General features: G+C 32.3%; 1 protein-coding gene across 1 annotated transcript; it reads left to right on the forward strand.

Moving 5' to 3' along the window:
* Nucleotides 1-3: 3 nt before the first annotated feature.
* LOC139491708 (nucleoporin Nup43-like) lies at nucleotides 4-14,595 on the forward strand. Its single transcript, XM_071279537.1, has 8 exons — nucleotides 4-164; nucleotides 2,547-2,687; nucleotides 4,684-4,761; nucleotides 6,827-6,989; nucleotides 8,869-9,004; nucleotides 9,799-9,950; nucleotides 12,118-12,252; nucleotides 13,437-14,595. Exons 1-8 carry the CDS (start codon nucleotides 45-47, stop codon nucleotides 13,643-13,645), a joined length of 1,134 nt encoding a protein of 377 aa, XP_071135638.1. The 5' UTR covers nucleotides 4-44; the 3' UTR covers nucleotides 13,646-14,595.
* The last annotated feature ends 295 nt before the right edge of the window (nucleotides 14,596-14,890 follow it).

Consider the following 14,890-nt stretch of genomic DNA (forward strand, 5'->3'; position numbering starts at 1 on the left):
TCCGGCATCGTTCCGGATGTTCCCGCCATGTGCAAATTTTGAAAATGGCTGACATAAGAGCAACATTTGCTTCACAGAAAATCAGCAAAATCAGATGGAAAAACATTATAAAAAATAGTCTTGAGGGACCAGACACATTTGTCACAGGAAGCTGGGATGATGAGGTCATTATATATCATAAACTGAATGATTCTTACAGTATATAAACCATATAAACACAAAACTTTAACAATTTGCTACATTTTCCCTGTTATTCTCGAATTATATGTATTTGAGCTATAGCTATAGACTGCATATGACTTTTAAATGAAGATCCATTCAGGAATGATTTAATAGGTTACTAAAAGAAAGTCAAACTGATTATTTTATGGCATCTTGTTATTTTAAGAGAAGTGATGACTGATGAGTGATGTTATGACAAATTAAGACAACTTTCTATTTAGACTCATTTCCGTCAAGAACTTTGGTTTTAATGAACATCATTCTTGCATTTAGGGGCGTCATCACTTCTGTTCAAATGTTGAGTAAGTGGTTGGAAAACTATAAAGCTTAAGTGCACAAATTATTCGGCAAATTAAATTCTCATTCATGTCATTTTAATAAACGTATTTACACTTTTGGTATTTAGCTGTATCTTGCCCCAGAATGACCTTAGATCGACTCCAAATCACCTTTTGACGTCAAGCAACAATCACCTTTAAATTGTGACGTCAAATATTTTAAATTATGATGTCAAAGTTTACAGGAACCTGTGTGATTTTACGTAATGGCGGACAAATTTGCATACAAAGTGTAAATACGTCTATTGTCTTTCAGCACTGCTGTCATTAGGGAATTCTGTCTGTATCTATAGTGGTACATGTATGTGTAGAATCCTGTTTAGGCTTTTATACACGGTGGAGAAAAGCGCCGTTGTTATGGGCGGTGTTCTTGTAGAGTGGTCTTAAATGCCTCTACAGAACCTGCATGCACAACTTTATCTGGTAGTTGGTTACAGTGAATAGTTGTTTCCATAAAAAATGAATGTTTATTCTGTGGTTTGTTTATATTTGGTACTTTAAGTCCTCTGGTGTTATTGATGACCTTGACGTTCGATGATATTGTCAGTTTCACAGTCTGAATATGTTTTGGCTTTGATCGTTCGCTAGGGTCGTGCTGGTATGACAAAATAGTCCGCTGGTGGAGCTGGCACCAGAATTGTGATTAAGTGCAAAAATATTATTTCTAGTTTATCCTCCACAATGACGACAACTTAGACACTTGATGAGCATTTATAGTGCAGGGATGCATGCGATCCCCTCTATCTGGTAAATGACGTCTGACATAAAGGCGTGCACTATTGATGAGATTATCTGGTGACGGACAAACTCGAAAGTGTTCTATTGATGCTACATTTATAGAAGATAGTTCCAGGATAGCTCTTGTTTCAACTTAGAGGTTAAAAAATGTTTTAATTTCATGCATAAGCCTAGTTTTCCTCAGAGGGAAATTTGTGAACAGAATAAATTTGAATAATGGATTTTCACCTACAGAGAAATGCAAAAAGTCACAATGGCCATGATGGCGGCATGTTTACTTTGAAAATGAGTGTTGCAAAGTTCAAGCTTGCGCTGTAAATAAATCAACCAGTGAAATACAAAAAAATAGAAAATTAAGATACATGTACATGTAAGAAAATTTTATTTTGATTTCTGCATAAGTACAAATATACAAAACAAGCTCTAAGGAGCTTTTGACCAAATATAAAAACATATAAATAACATAAAAACTGTTTAATTTGACAACCTGTAATACAAAGTTGAATCTCACATACATTTGTACATACACGTACATGTAGCATGCAATAAAAATATGCAACAAATTTATAAAACTTACTTTAATACTTTGTTAGATGTCCTTTGAGCTTGATTACATTTAATATCCTTTTCGGAATTGTATTTATTAAGCAATGAATATCGAAGGGCGTAATATTGACCCTAATCATGCAAATACGATAAATTTTTTCGAACATTTCATTTTGTAGATTTAATCATCCCAGTACGTGTTTGAAGTTTTCTTTTTATATACAATGTACATTGTATAACCAAATGTTTTCTATCACATTCAAGGGCACAAATTAAGTCTGATGACTGTGCAGGCCAGCTAACAATGTATTCCGTTCTAAGCTACAAATTTGTGGGTGTACTGTGCAATGATGGACAGGAGCATTGTCATCTTGGAAAAAAGGATGACCTACCCAAAATTGCTGAGCTAATAAGCCTCTAATGTTCATCAAGTATTTCTTGGTATTTAACTAAATTAATATTGCCTTCTACAGGAGCAAGTGTGCCAACGCCATTCCATCAAATACAACCCAAAAGTTAGAAAAAATGATAATGTACAATATAGAGGCCTTTCAGGTTGAGCTTATTTAAGGGAAAAAAATACAGTGCATATTTTCACAAAGCAGGATACATATTAGCTTAACACAGAAAGTTATTTATGATTTGTTTTGGACAAAATTAGGGTGATTGAAGTATGTTAAATTTAAATCTTTTCTTTTGCAGGAAAATAAAGTATGTTTATGGAAAGTTAATAGAGAAAAGAAATTTGATGATGGAGATGGCAGGGGAACAGAAGGGGATGTTGATAATGACCCAATACCTATTTGTGAGGCCTCTCATATAGGAGATGTAACAGGGCTAGAGGTTTGTTATACAGTTTATATACATAAAATTGAGAATAGAAATGTGTCAAAGAGACAACAACCGGACCATATAACAGACTACAGCACAAGGTCAAAAATAGGTCTTCAATGCAACGAGAAATTCCCACACCCAGAGGTGTCCTTCAGCTGGCCCCTAAATAAATGTATATACTAGTTCAGTGATAATGAACGCCATACTAAACTCCAGATTATACACAAGAAACTAAAGTTAAAAATAATACAAGACTAACAAAAGCCAGAGGCTCCAGACTTGGGACAGGCACAAATATGCGGTGGGGTTATACATTTTGTACATGTATGTTATCATTGTCAAATAGAAACCCTTCATATGTTGTTAGTCAGTTAATTTTTAAATCCAGTATCAGATAATTTCATGCATTTTAGTAGAGGACAAATGAGGTTGTGCTATTTTGTGGCAGTCAGATTTTATTGAGGACAAATGAGACATACATTGTATATCATGTTTTTACTGCCCCCGCTGTAGTAGCTGAGGGAACATTAAGTTATACCCTTTGTCCGTCCGTACATCCTAAAGTTGGTTTCCATTCTCTAACCTTGGTTTGCCTCAACAAAATGTTATGAAAATGTTATTACCACAAAAAACAGATCAAGAGTATATTTCTTTCTAACACAAAGGATGCAAACGGCTAAGCGTGTACATGTTTTGATTATTTGTTTGATGCAAACGGCTAAGCGTACGCATGTTTTGGTCATTTGTTTCTAACATACGTTTGCAAAGTTTACATAAACTTTGACAAATTATGCACTGGCTAGAAATGCGTCTACAGTTTGTCGTTCATCATTTGTTAGTACAAGCGCTACATTTGTTTCTAACTTAAAGCTGATTAAATGATGTATTTAATTTGTTTCTATGTTTGTAAAAAAGTCTGTTTACCAACAACATGTGCATGCATTATTGAAAGTTCAAACAGCCTTAGGGTCAGTAAACAAAGATTAAACGATATATTTGTTTCTACTTTTGTAGCGTTTAGAAAACAACAACAAACATCATACAACGTTTACAAAATTTTGGTTAGAAAGTAATGCGCTCCAAGTTTGAATTTTGGTTGTGTCACTTTAACCATTCTAGAGTTATGCCCATTTACAAATGATAAAAAAATGCTAAATATTTTTGTTTTCAAATCTCTATCATAATTTAGCCTCAACCAAGTGTTATACAACTTATATGCAATGCTTATTAAAAAAATGTAACACAACATACAGATCAAGTTTGAATTTTGCGGGTGTCACTTTTACTGACATTTATGAAACTTATACATACACAATACCTACATGTATTACCACAAAACTCAGATCAAGTACAAAGGAGTAGGTCCGGTAAGGGCCGATTTTGGCCTCACATTTCAGGTTCATCTGACAAAAGATTTTGGACACTTTTTAAACACTTAAGTGTCTATTTCAGTTGATTCAATTAGTTTCTGTGAACGATTGCAACTGATTTAGTCATTTAAAACGCTCTGATTCAAGCTAAAACATGAAAAATCTATCCGTGTTCATCCTCAACCTTTATATATGTTATGTATTATCATCAAATACAACTTACATTTCAATATTAGGAATGAACACATATATGCGGCCACTTTCATTTAAGACAGAAACCGTCTAAAATTTAACTAAATTGTTAAAGTTGTGAAGATTTAGCATGAATAAGTAATTTAGCATGACTTACTGTTGCTGGTACCCAATATATATGCATTGTATTGTCAAAAACAGTCCATATTTATGTAGCAGAAGCATTCTCCTTTCCAATATATAAATAAAGTTTACATTTTAACAATTTTGTAAAACTGCTATAATATGGGGCCAAAAAGGGGACTTACTGGACCTAGTCCTTTGGGTAGCATCGCTGTTATTGTTGTCAGCTATGTTCCTTTATAACTTTATAAGATATATATATGCAAGCAGGAGCATGATCTTCCATATATTTATTCATCACAGTTCTTTTTATTTTTTAGTTCATTTCAGAAGATCATATTGTATCATCTTCATCATCAGGAACAGTCACATTATATAAACATCACACAAGTTCACAGGTAAGAGTTCTTTGGGACAGTAACATTATATAAACATCACACAAGTTCACAGGTAAGAGTTCTTTGGAACAGTCACATTATATAAACATCACACAAGTTCACAGGTAAGAGTTCTTTGGAACAGTCACATTATATAAACATCACACAAGTTCACAGGTAAGAGTTCTTTGGGACAGTAACATTATATAAACATCACACAAGTTCACAGGTAAGAGTTCTTTGGGACAGTAACATTATATAAACATCACACAAGTTCACAGGTAAGAGTTCTTTGGAACAGTCACATTATATAAACATCACACAAGTTCACAGGTAAGAGTTCTTTGGAACAGTAACATTGTATAAACATCACACAAGTTCACAGGTAAGAGTTCTTTGGGACAGTCACATTATATAAACATCACACAAGTTCACAGGTAAGAGTTCTTTGGAACAGTCACATTATATAAACATCACACAAGTTCACAGGTAAGAGTTCTTTGGAACAGTAACATTGTATAAACATCACACAAGTTCACAGGTAAGAGTTCTTTGGAACAGTCACATTATATAAACATCACACAAGTTCACAGGTAAGAGTTCTTTGGAACAGTAACATTATATAAACATCACACAAGTTCACAGGTAAGAGTTCTTTGGGACAGTAACATTATATAAACATCACACAAGTTCACAGGTAAGAGTTCTTTGGAACAGTAACATTATATAAACATCACACAAGTTCACAGGTAAGAGTTCTTTGGAACAGTAACATTATATAAACATCACAAAAGTCCGAACAAATGGGTTCTGAAAGATAAGTTTAGTAGGCTTTGTAACATTACTGTATGTTTCTGTCATGAAGTGAAGATATAGCTCCTATTTTCAATGTCATTGCAAAAGAGTTGAAATTTGAAAACAAATGGTTTAAGGGTAAAAACTAGCTTGTTCTGAAAATTCATTTTACATCACTCCTTAAAGACTTCTTCTTCAATTCATGATGATAAAAAAGGAAAGAGTAGGGAAAGGATCCATGTTCTCTTCTAATAAACAGGACATCAGTTATTTTTTGTGAATCATACAGCACTTTGATAAACAAGACCATATTTATAATTTTAGACATTTGGTAACTCACATCAGTGGGAGAGACTTCACCATCACTGTAACAAACCATGACCATATTTATAATTTTAGACACTTGGTAACTCCCATCAGTGGGAGAGACTTCATCATCACTGTAACAAACCATGTCATAATTATAATTTTAGACACTTGGCAATTTCCATCAATGGGAGAGACTTCATCATCACTGTAACAAACCATGTCCATATTTATAATTTTAGACACTTGGTAACTCCCATCAGTGTGAGAGACTTCATCATCACTGTAACAAACCATGTCATATTTATAATTTAAGACACTAGGTAACTCACATCAGTGGGAGAGACTTCATCATCACTGTAATTAACCATGTCATAATTATAATTTTAGACACTTGGCAATTTCCATCAATGGGAGAGACTTCATCATCACTGTAACAAACCATGTCCATATTTATAATTTTAGACACTTGGTAACTCTCATCAGTGTGAGAGACTTCATCATCACTGTAACAAACCATGTCATATTTATAATTTAAGACACTTGGTAACTCACATCAGTGGGAGAGACTTCATCATCACTGTAACAAACCATGTCATATTTACAATTTTAGACACTTGGTAATGCCCATCAGTGGGAGAGACTTCATCATCACTGTAACAAACCATGTCATATTTATAATTTTAGACACTTGGTAAATCACATCAGTGGGAGAGACTTCATCATCACTGTAATAAACCATGTCCATATTTTTAATTTTATACACTAGGTAACTCACATCAGTGGGACAGACTTCATCATCACTGTAACAAACCATGTCCATATTTATAATTTTAGACACTTGATAACTCACATCAGTGGGAGAGACTTCATCATCACTGTAACAAACCATGTCACATTTATAATTTTAGACACTAGGTAACTCACATCAGTGGGAGAGACTTCATCATCACTGTAATAAACCTTGTCATATTTATAATTTTAGACACTTGGTAACTCCCATCAGTGGGAGAGACTTCATCATCACTGTAACAAACCATGTCCATGTACCTGTCTGGCCGTCAGAGAAGACTGCATAATAACAGCTGGTGAAGATGGCAGGATTAATGTACTAAATATAGCTCAGAAAGACCCAAGTAGAACAATAGGTTTGTGGCAGGATTAATGTTCTAAATATAACTCAGAAAGACCCAAATAGAACAATAGGTTTGTGGCAGGATAAATATTCTAAATATAGCTCAGAAAGACCCAAATAGAACAATAGGTTTGTTTCAAGGGTAGATTAGTACTAAGGACTTTCCTGTGAAAACATAACATACTTTAGGAGTCAGTTAGATTTTGTCCTTTTCACTTGTTTCTTTTGAGAGTGATTTCAAAATAGGTAAAAATTCTAGAAATATAAAATGGAAGATGTGGTTTAATTGCCTATGAGATAACTCTCCACAAGAGACCAAATGACAAAAATGAACAACTATAGGTCACCCTTCTACCTTCAACAATGAGCACAAATCCCATACTGCATAGTCAGCTATAAAAGGCTCCCAAATAACAAATGTAAAACAAGAAAACTAACAGCCTAATTTATGTACAAAAAATGAACAAATAGAAATATTTAACACATCAACAAACAAAAAACCACTGAATTACAGGCTCCTGACTTGGGATAGGCACATACATACAGAATGTGGAGGGTTACACATGTTGGATGGATCCCAACCCTCCCGCTAATCTGGGTGTTACATAACAACTTAAGAAAGAACTATAAAAATCTATTAAAAAATGTCTGAACTCATCAGATGGATACAGATAGAAATACTACACAAAGTCTTTTGTGCCTTCCAGACAGAGTAGTTATTTCTTTGTCTAGTAATTCCCTGTTTCAAAATCTAATGCATTCTAGGTAAAATATTCTAAAGCCTACACCAAAACGTTGTGATTGGTTAAAAACGTTCTAAACAATTGATATACAACCAATGACATAACGTTATTTTCATTTTGGTGTACGAACAATGAGATTACCCATAGTCCTCTAGTTTCTGAAAAGGTGAATTGCTTATCATCTGAGATTGAAATATTTATTGACAAATTTTTAATGGTAGAGATGTAGACATATCATGATTAAGTATACATGAAACTAAATTTTGCAGGAATAATGTCAGAATGGAAGTATCATTTAATTTTAACATTGTGATCAAATGCAAATCATCATGATCATAGCCCTCAAATAGGCAACCTTTGTATCTGATTAACCAATTAAAAAAAATATCCTCTGAAACTACAGCAAAACTTCAGAAACTCTCAAATAGGCAACCTTTGTATCTGATTTACCAATTAAAAAAAATATCCTCTGAAACTACATGAAAACTTCAGAAACTCTCAAATAGGCAACCTTTGTATCTGATTTACCAATTAAAAAAAATATCCTCTGAAACTACATGAAAACTTCAGAAACTCTCAAATAGGCAACCTTTGTATCTGATTAACCAATTAAAAATAATATCCTCTGAAACTACAGGAAAACTTCAGAAACTCTCAAATAGGCAACCTTTGTATCTGATTAACCAATTAAAAATAATATCCTCTGAAACTACAGGAAAACTTCAGAAACTCTCAAATAGGCAACCTTTGTATCTGATTAACCAATTAAAAAAAATATCCTCTGAAACTACATGAAAACTTCAGAAACTCTCAAATAGGCAACCTTTGTATCTGATTAACCAATTAAAAATAATATCCTCTGAAACTACATGAAAACTTCAGAAACTCTCAAATAGGCAACCTTTGTATCTGATTAACCAATTAAAAAAAATATCCTCTGAAACTACAGCAAAACTTCAGAAACCTATGCAATGTATTTTTAGTAGAATTTAAATGTTGATCAGGTGTCAAGTATGGTATTAATTCCCCCTTTAAACTCTGTGTGGAAAATGTTATAATGAATAATTAAACTATTGTCATTTATTATGTTCCTGCGCAATTGATTATATTCTCAGTTATAAAAAGACATGTTACTCTTTCTTTCCACAGGAAAAGCTGACAGCTGTACAGTAAATGGTGTTATATTCCTGAAACAGTTTGAATTTCTTACCGTAAATAGTACAGGCCAACTTAAAATATATGACTTACGGAGTAAATCTGATGACCCTGCCCAAACTTTGTCTGTGTAAGTAAACAACATGTACAATGAATAACTGATATACATTAAATGTATCATATATTTATATGTAGGTACAAAATGTATGTAGCTTCTTCTTCTTTCTGTAACTTCCTCCTGTGGTTAGGAGCACATCAACTGTAACATGATAAAAATGTTTTAGTTCCATTACTGCATAAGGGGTATTCCAGAAAAAAATGTAGGGGGGGGGGGGGGGGTGGTTGGAAGGCACATTATATTAATAATACATGGGTGATGGGTATCGGAGCAACTTTTCACTCTATAATGCACTATAAGTCTCAATTTCATTTGTCTGGATGGCGGGTGCTGACAAAAAGTGCCTTCCAACCCGCCCATACATATTTTTCTGGAATAGCCCTAAGACAATATGATATTAAAATGGGTATATTTTGTGTTTCCAATATAAAGATATTTTCGAAGTGAGTACTCAAGTATTGCTTGGTAAAGCCAACAAGCACTTGATTAGTAATTCTTCACCAAGTTGACCAGTGATTTGTTATAAACATTTTTGTATATAAATATTTAGCATGCTACTAAATTATTCAATGTTGATGGAACTACATGCACAAGTTGTTTTTTTCAAAAGTTAAGTGAAAAGTTTAGACAGTTTAAGCCCTTGTTTATAGCAATTTGTATATTTTTTTTACTTACCACTGAGTATGATGGTTGACATAACCAAAATTTAAAATTGCTGAGGTTATATTTATTTGAAGATTGAACCCTTTGAACAAATATCCATATAATATCAAAGTTCAAAAGCTGTATAATTGGTAAAATTTCAGGACTGGAGATTTAACCCCTTTACAATGTGTGGATAAGCATCCTAGTCAGTCCCATATAGTGGCTACTGGTGGGGATGATGGTACCCTAGGGATCTGGGACTTACGGCAAGATAAATTTCCAGTATCTCTCATGGAGGCACATTCAAGTACTGGTAAGCTACAATTTAATTGTTAAACAAACTACAAGCTTTTAGTCGGCTTATATGTTGAATTTGGTAAAAAATTAAAACAATATATTTAAGTATCAAGGACAATTCTATTATTCCTCAGTCATAGGAAATCAATGAATCAGTATAATATTTTGTAAAGAAATATATTACAGAAGATTCATTACCAATCAAGGGATTTCACTTTATGTAGATTTCATGGGCAAAGAAAGCGTAAGGTGACACAAGAATTCAAATGTTTTATTGGCGTGTATGGTTCATTCCCTCTATTCCCACTTTTTATAAATCTTGTAAAAAAAGGTAAAATTTCATGTGGGAATAGGAGGAAAACTTGTGCAAACAAAGGATTATACTGTACAAACATTTTTTAATCAACTGTTAATTGACCAGTGTTTTCTTTTATTAGAACAGGTAATATTAATGCATCTGTATGAATTCTGTTGGTTTTTTAAACAAAATAAATATGAAAAAATTAAAACAAATATAAGTAAATTATTTTTATTACTTTTATAACACAAATTCAACTGTAGATTCAAGCAAGCATAATATAACATAAATTATATAACAGCACTAAATCAAACCACACATTGTAGCACAAACATTAAACAATCACTGTATACAAGTCTATTTTCCACGTGAAAAAATAAATTATTACTTTTCCGGAAATAATTAAGGATACCTTTTGAAAGAAAGCAAAGCAGTTATAAAAAATAAATATTTATTAAGTTAAAGGTCCTCATAATATGCAAGTAAAATTCATCATTATAATGTAGGAAAGCGTACATTTGTATGTGTAGAAACGGGAAGATGGTCCGAAATACCAAAAAATGCATGAATTTGTCATCTCTGTGGAAATAGAATAGGAGATGAATTTCATTATCTTTCAAATGTCAAAAACAGGAAATAAAACTGCTTAGAAATAAATATATACCACAATATTATACTGCAAATCCAACGGAGTACAAATTGAAACAGCTTTTAACATTTTGTCATGTAGAACTTTACAAAACTTAGCAATATTTAAAAAAATTCTTACACGATACTTGTGATTTATGTTAGTCTTTTTTGAGTTGAATGTTATTGAAGTTTGTAAATTGACAGTTTGCTATATTTTACCATGTATGTAACATTATTATGTTTAGTGTGAATGTAATGAGTATAAAAATGTGTATACGTGTATATCATGTATATATGATGTCCTCTTGTACACCTATGTGTCTGAGGTTTATTAATAAAGTCTTGTGAGTTGTCTTTAAGTCAGCACTAATCAGATATATCTTGATATGAGTTCATAAGTCAGTTTTGGAGGAATATTTGTAAAATTGAGAATGGAAATTGGGAATGTGCCAAAGAGACAACAACCCGACCATAGAAAAAAAAAAACAGCAGAAGGTCACCAACAAGTCTTCAATGTAGCGAGAAATTCCTGCACCCAGAGGCGTCCTTCAGCTGGCCCCTAAACAAGTATATACTAGTTCAGTGATAATGAACGCCATACTAATTACCAAATTGTACACAAGAAACTAAAATTAAAATAATACAAGACTAACAAAGGCCAGAGGCTCCTGACTTGGGACAGGCGCAAAAATGTGGCGGGGTTAAACATGTTTGTGAGATCTCAACCCTCCCCCTATACCTCTAGCCAATGAAAAAGAAATATATTACAAATAAACAAGTAATTATACCTAAACAGTGTACCAAAAATGTTATGCTTTAAACAAAAATACAGGTAAATCTTAGGTGAAATTCTAATTAACTTTGATTGTTATAAAAACAAATTATTTATCAAAACATCTATTGTTATTTGCAAGTGGGAATAGAAGGAATAGTATTTTTAAAAAGTGGGAATAGGAGGAAGACACCGCGTGTATACAGAATTTGTCAAAGCCACAAAATCAAATATCAATCTTTTCTCAATACATGAAAATTAGTACCCATGAAAATGAGTGAAATCACAGTATATTTTTGTAATGGGTGAAAAATGGTGCATGATCTGTATGTCCAACAAACTAAAAAGATCTGTTTCACAATTCAGAATTTCCAAAAGATTGAACAATGTTTTCACCATTTAGAGTATAACTTGTATTTTAAGCATAAGTTTTTTAAACTTGATTTTTGTTTTTATTTTAATATTTCTTGTTTTATTTTTCAGTGTGGGAGTTAAAATTTCATAAAACAAGTCCAGACCATTTATTTACATGTTCGGATGATGGTAGTTTATGGCATTGGGATTCCACACAAATAAATTCCTTTTCTATGGCAGCAATTAATCATTATTCAGGAACAGGTAAGTTTGAACTGTTCTTCATATTACTTCATGAATTTCACCTGGTTTGAACATAGTGTAGATCTAAAACTGACACATTCTTGTTAAGAAAAAGGTTGATTTCTTTATTTAAAATATTTAAATTAAGTTTTGTGGCAAGGATCAGACAATTTTCACACTACATATTTATTTAACAAGATCTCTCAATATAAACTGCTATTGACATTAAGTTTTGTTTCACTTAGACTTTGTAAATTTGGAATTTTGATATGGTCCAAGGACACAGTTATCGTCCTTTGGTTTTCGTTGTCTACGAATATAGTCCCTAGTGTAAACAGTGTATAACTTGCATGTTTTATTTAATACACTTTCCCAATTTATTTCTTGATATTAAATGCATGACATATTAAGTAGGGGGATGTAATTACATGTTAAAAAAATTTGGGTGCTGAATCTTTATGTTAAGTAGTGATTTGGTCCAGTTCAAAAAGGTCAAATTTTATCACGTCTGAAGCTGTCAAACTGAATTTTACACCCCCTTAACACAGAATTGTCAATATTTTGGGTTAGAGCTGGTAGAAGTTTCTATAATTTGAATGTTATTTGTCTCACTGGTAGTACACTACACTGTAAAAATCTTTTTGAGAAAGAGCAGGTGCGATTTTTTTAATTTGAATTTATGGTCTAAAAGCAATGCACTACGAAATAACTGTGTTCTCGGGCCATATAATTGTTTCAGTACTCAGACTGCACTTCAAATAAGTAAAAAGTAAAATCACAAAAATACTGAACTCTGAGGAAACTTCAAAAGGGAAAGTCCTTAATCAAATGTCAAAATAAAAAGCTCAAACACATTAAACCAATGGATAACAACTGTTATTTTCCCGACTTGGTACCAGCATTTTTTTATGTAGAAAATGGTGGATTGAACCTGGTTTTATAGCTTGCTTAACCCCTCACTTGTATGACAGTCGCATCAAATTCCAAACGATGCTTGAACAAAATAAACAGACATAATAGGTAAAAGTTTCAAAAATAGGGGTACAGAAGTCAACATTGTGTTATAATCTTAATCACTAAAAAAAATAGCAAGGTAAATAATATTAGGTTTAAGAGATTTTTAAAAGAAAGAAATCTTTTGTTTGTTTGTTGGATATATACTTAAGTCTACATAAATGATGTATTTATTTTGAATTCCATTCCAGGTGCAGGATCTGGTGGTGGTTCTCTCCCGTCACAAACAACAGTCAATCCCTGGCTAGAAACAGAAATCGCTAAGAACAAAATGGAGATCACATCATTATTATCTGACAAATCACTTCCCATTAATTCATTAGACATTACAGGTCATGCTTTAATCTGTGGCAATGACGGAGAGACAATATTTACATTGAATCTACCAGCATTAAGATAGCATTAGCCTGAAGTACAAGGAGTAGAGGATAAATGTTGTTCCAGTATTCAGTGGAAGCAAGAATTGACTGATTCAGAGTCTTATGCAAACATTGTTAGGTCTTATTTAAGGTGGTACCCAACACTTTCACTCAAATTGATTTGGCTCGTTTAATTTTCATAAATTTTTTACAAAGTATTTACTTTGACCCTTTGACAAAAATATAAAAATTTCAAAATATTTGAACCAAGCTTTTTATCAGAAAAAATACACTGGTTATATAGCAGTTTGACAAACACTAATTTTGATCATTGAAAAGCTTAATATTCCCTTAAAAACACAACGTCATTAAAACGTTTATGTGATTTTACAGAGTTATCTCCCTGTAGTGTTAGGTACCACCTTAAAAGGGCCTTGTTAAATTGATATTCTGAGTGACAATGTTATGTAAATTGAACAAGGTACTATTTTGCAAGAAAAATATTGAACGTTGATGTTGTAGTAAAGGCTAAGTTGATGAATACAAGGGCATGATTTCGTTAGAATTGAACAATTCTGGAAGTACACATCTATTCATGTAAAATTGTTTTAAATTGCATATTAAAATGTTAAATTTAATATTTTTCAAATTAAGTCGATGTTCAAAAGCTTTGAAGAAATCTTCATATATTCAATTGAAAAGATATATATCATTAAATTTACAAATGTATTTCACACTAAGAAATATTACATCAAGATTAATTTGAGAATACATTTCATACCATTGTAGACTGTTTACAAACAGGCTACTTTTAAGTGTATCCCATTTTTCCTGTTATTAAATTAAATGAAATATTTGGAACAATTGTGTTGCAAATACCTGTAATTTGATCAAGGCCATTTAATATACATTATTTTATTATGTCAAACTTTTGTAAAAAAAATATTTAATGTTTAATAATACAAAACATAAAGAGAAAGAAATAATTTTACGATTGTTTTTTGTTTTGCCTTGGCAGAGTCAGAAAGGGACATATACAAATGTACCGGTAGGTATGCTTTTTATAGTGGCGGTGTTGGCATCAGCAATGTACTAGTTTGTGATTTGTTCTAATATATGGTGAACCACTATTGTAGTTCAAAGATATTATGTATGCAGTTGTATTAACATTGGCACATCTCATTGCAATGAAGATTATGACACCTAAGTCATCATGGTCTATAGACTTTGAAACTGTCCTTACTTTACATGTACTAGTTTGTGATTGTGTCAGTTTATGGGAAACC

Source organism: Mytilus edulis, chromosome 10 (assembly GCF_963676685.1).
Source record: "Mytilus edulis chromosome 10, xbMytEdul2.2, whole genome shotgun sequence".
Taxonomy (NCBI): domain Eukaryota; kingdom Metazoa; phylum Mollusca; class Bivalvia; order Mytilida; family Mytilidae; genus Mytilus; species Mytilus edulis.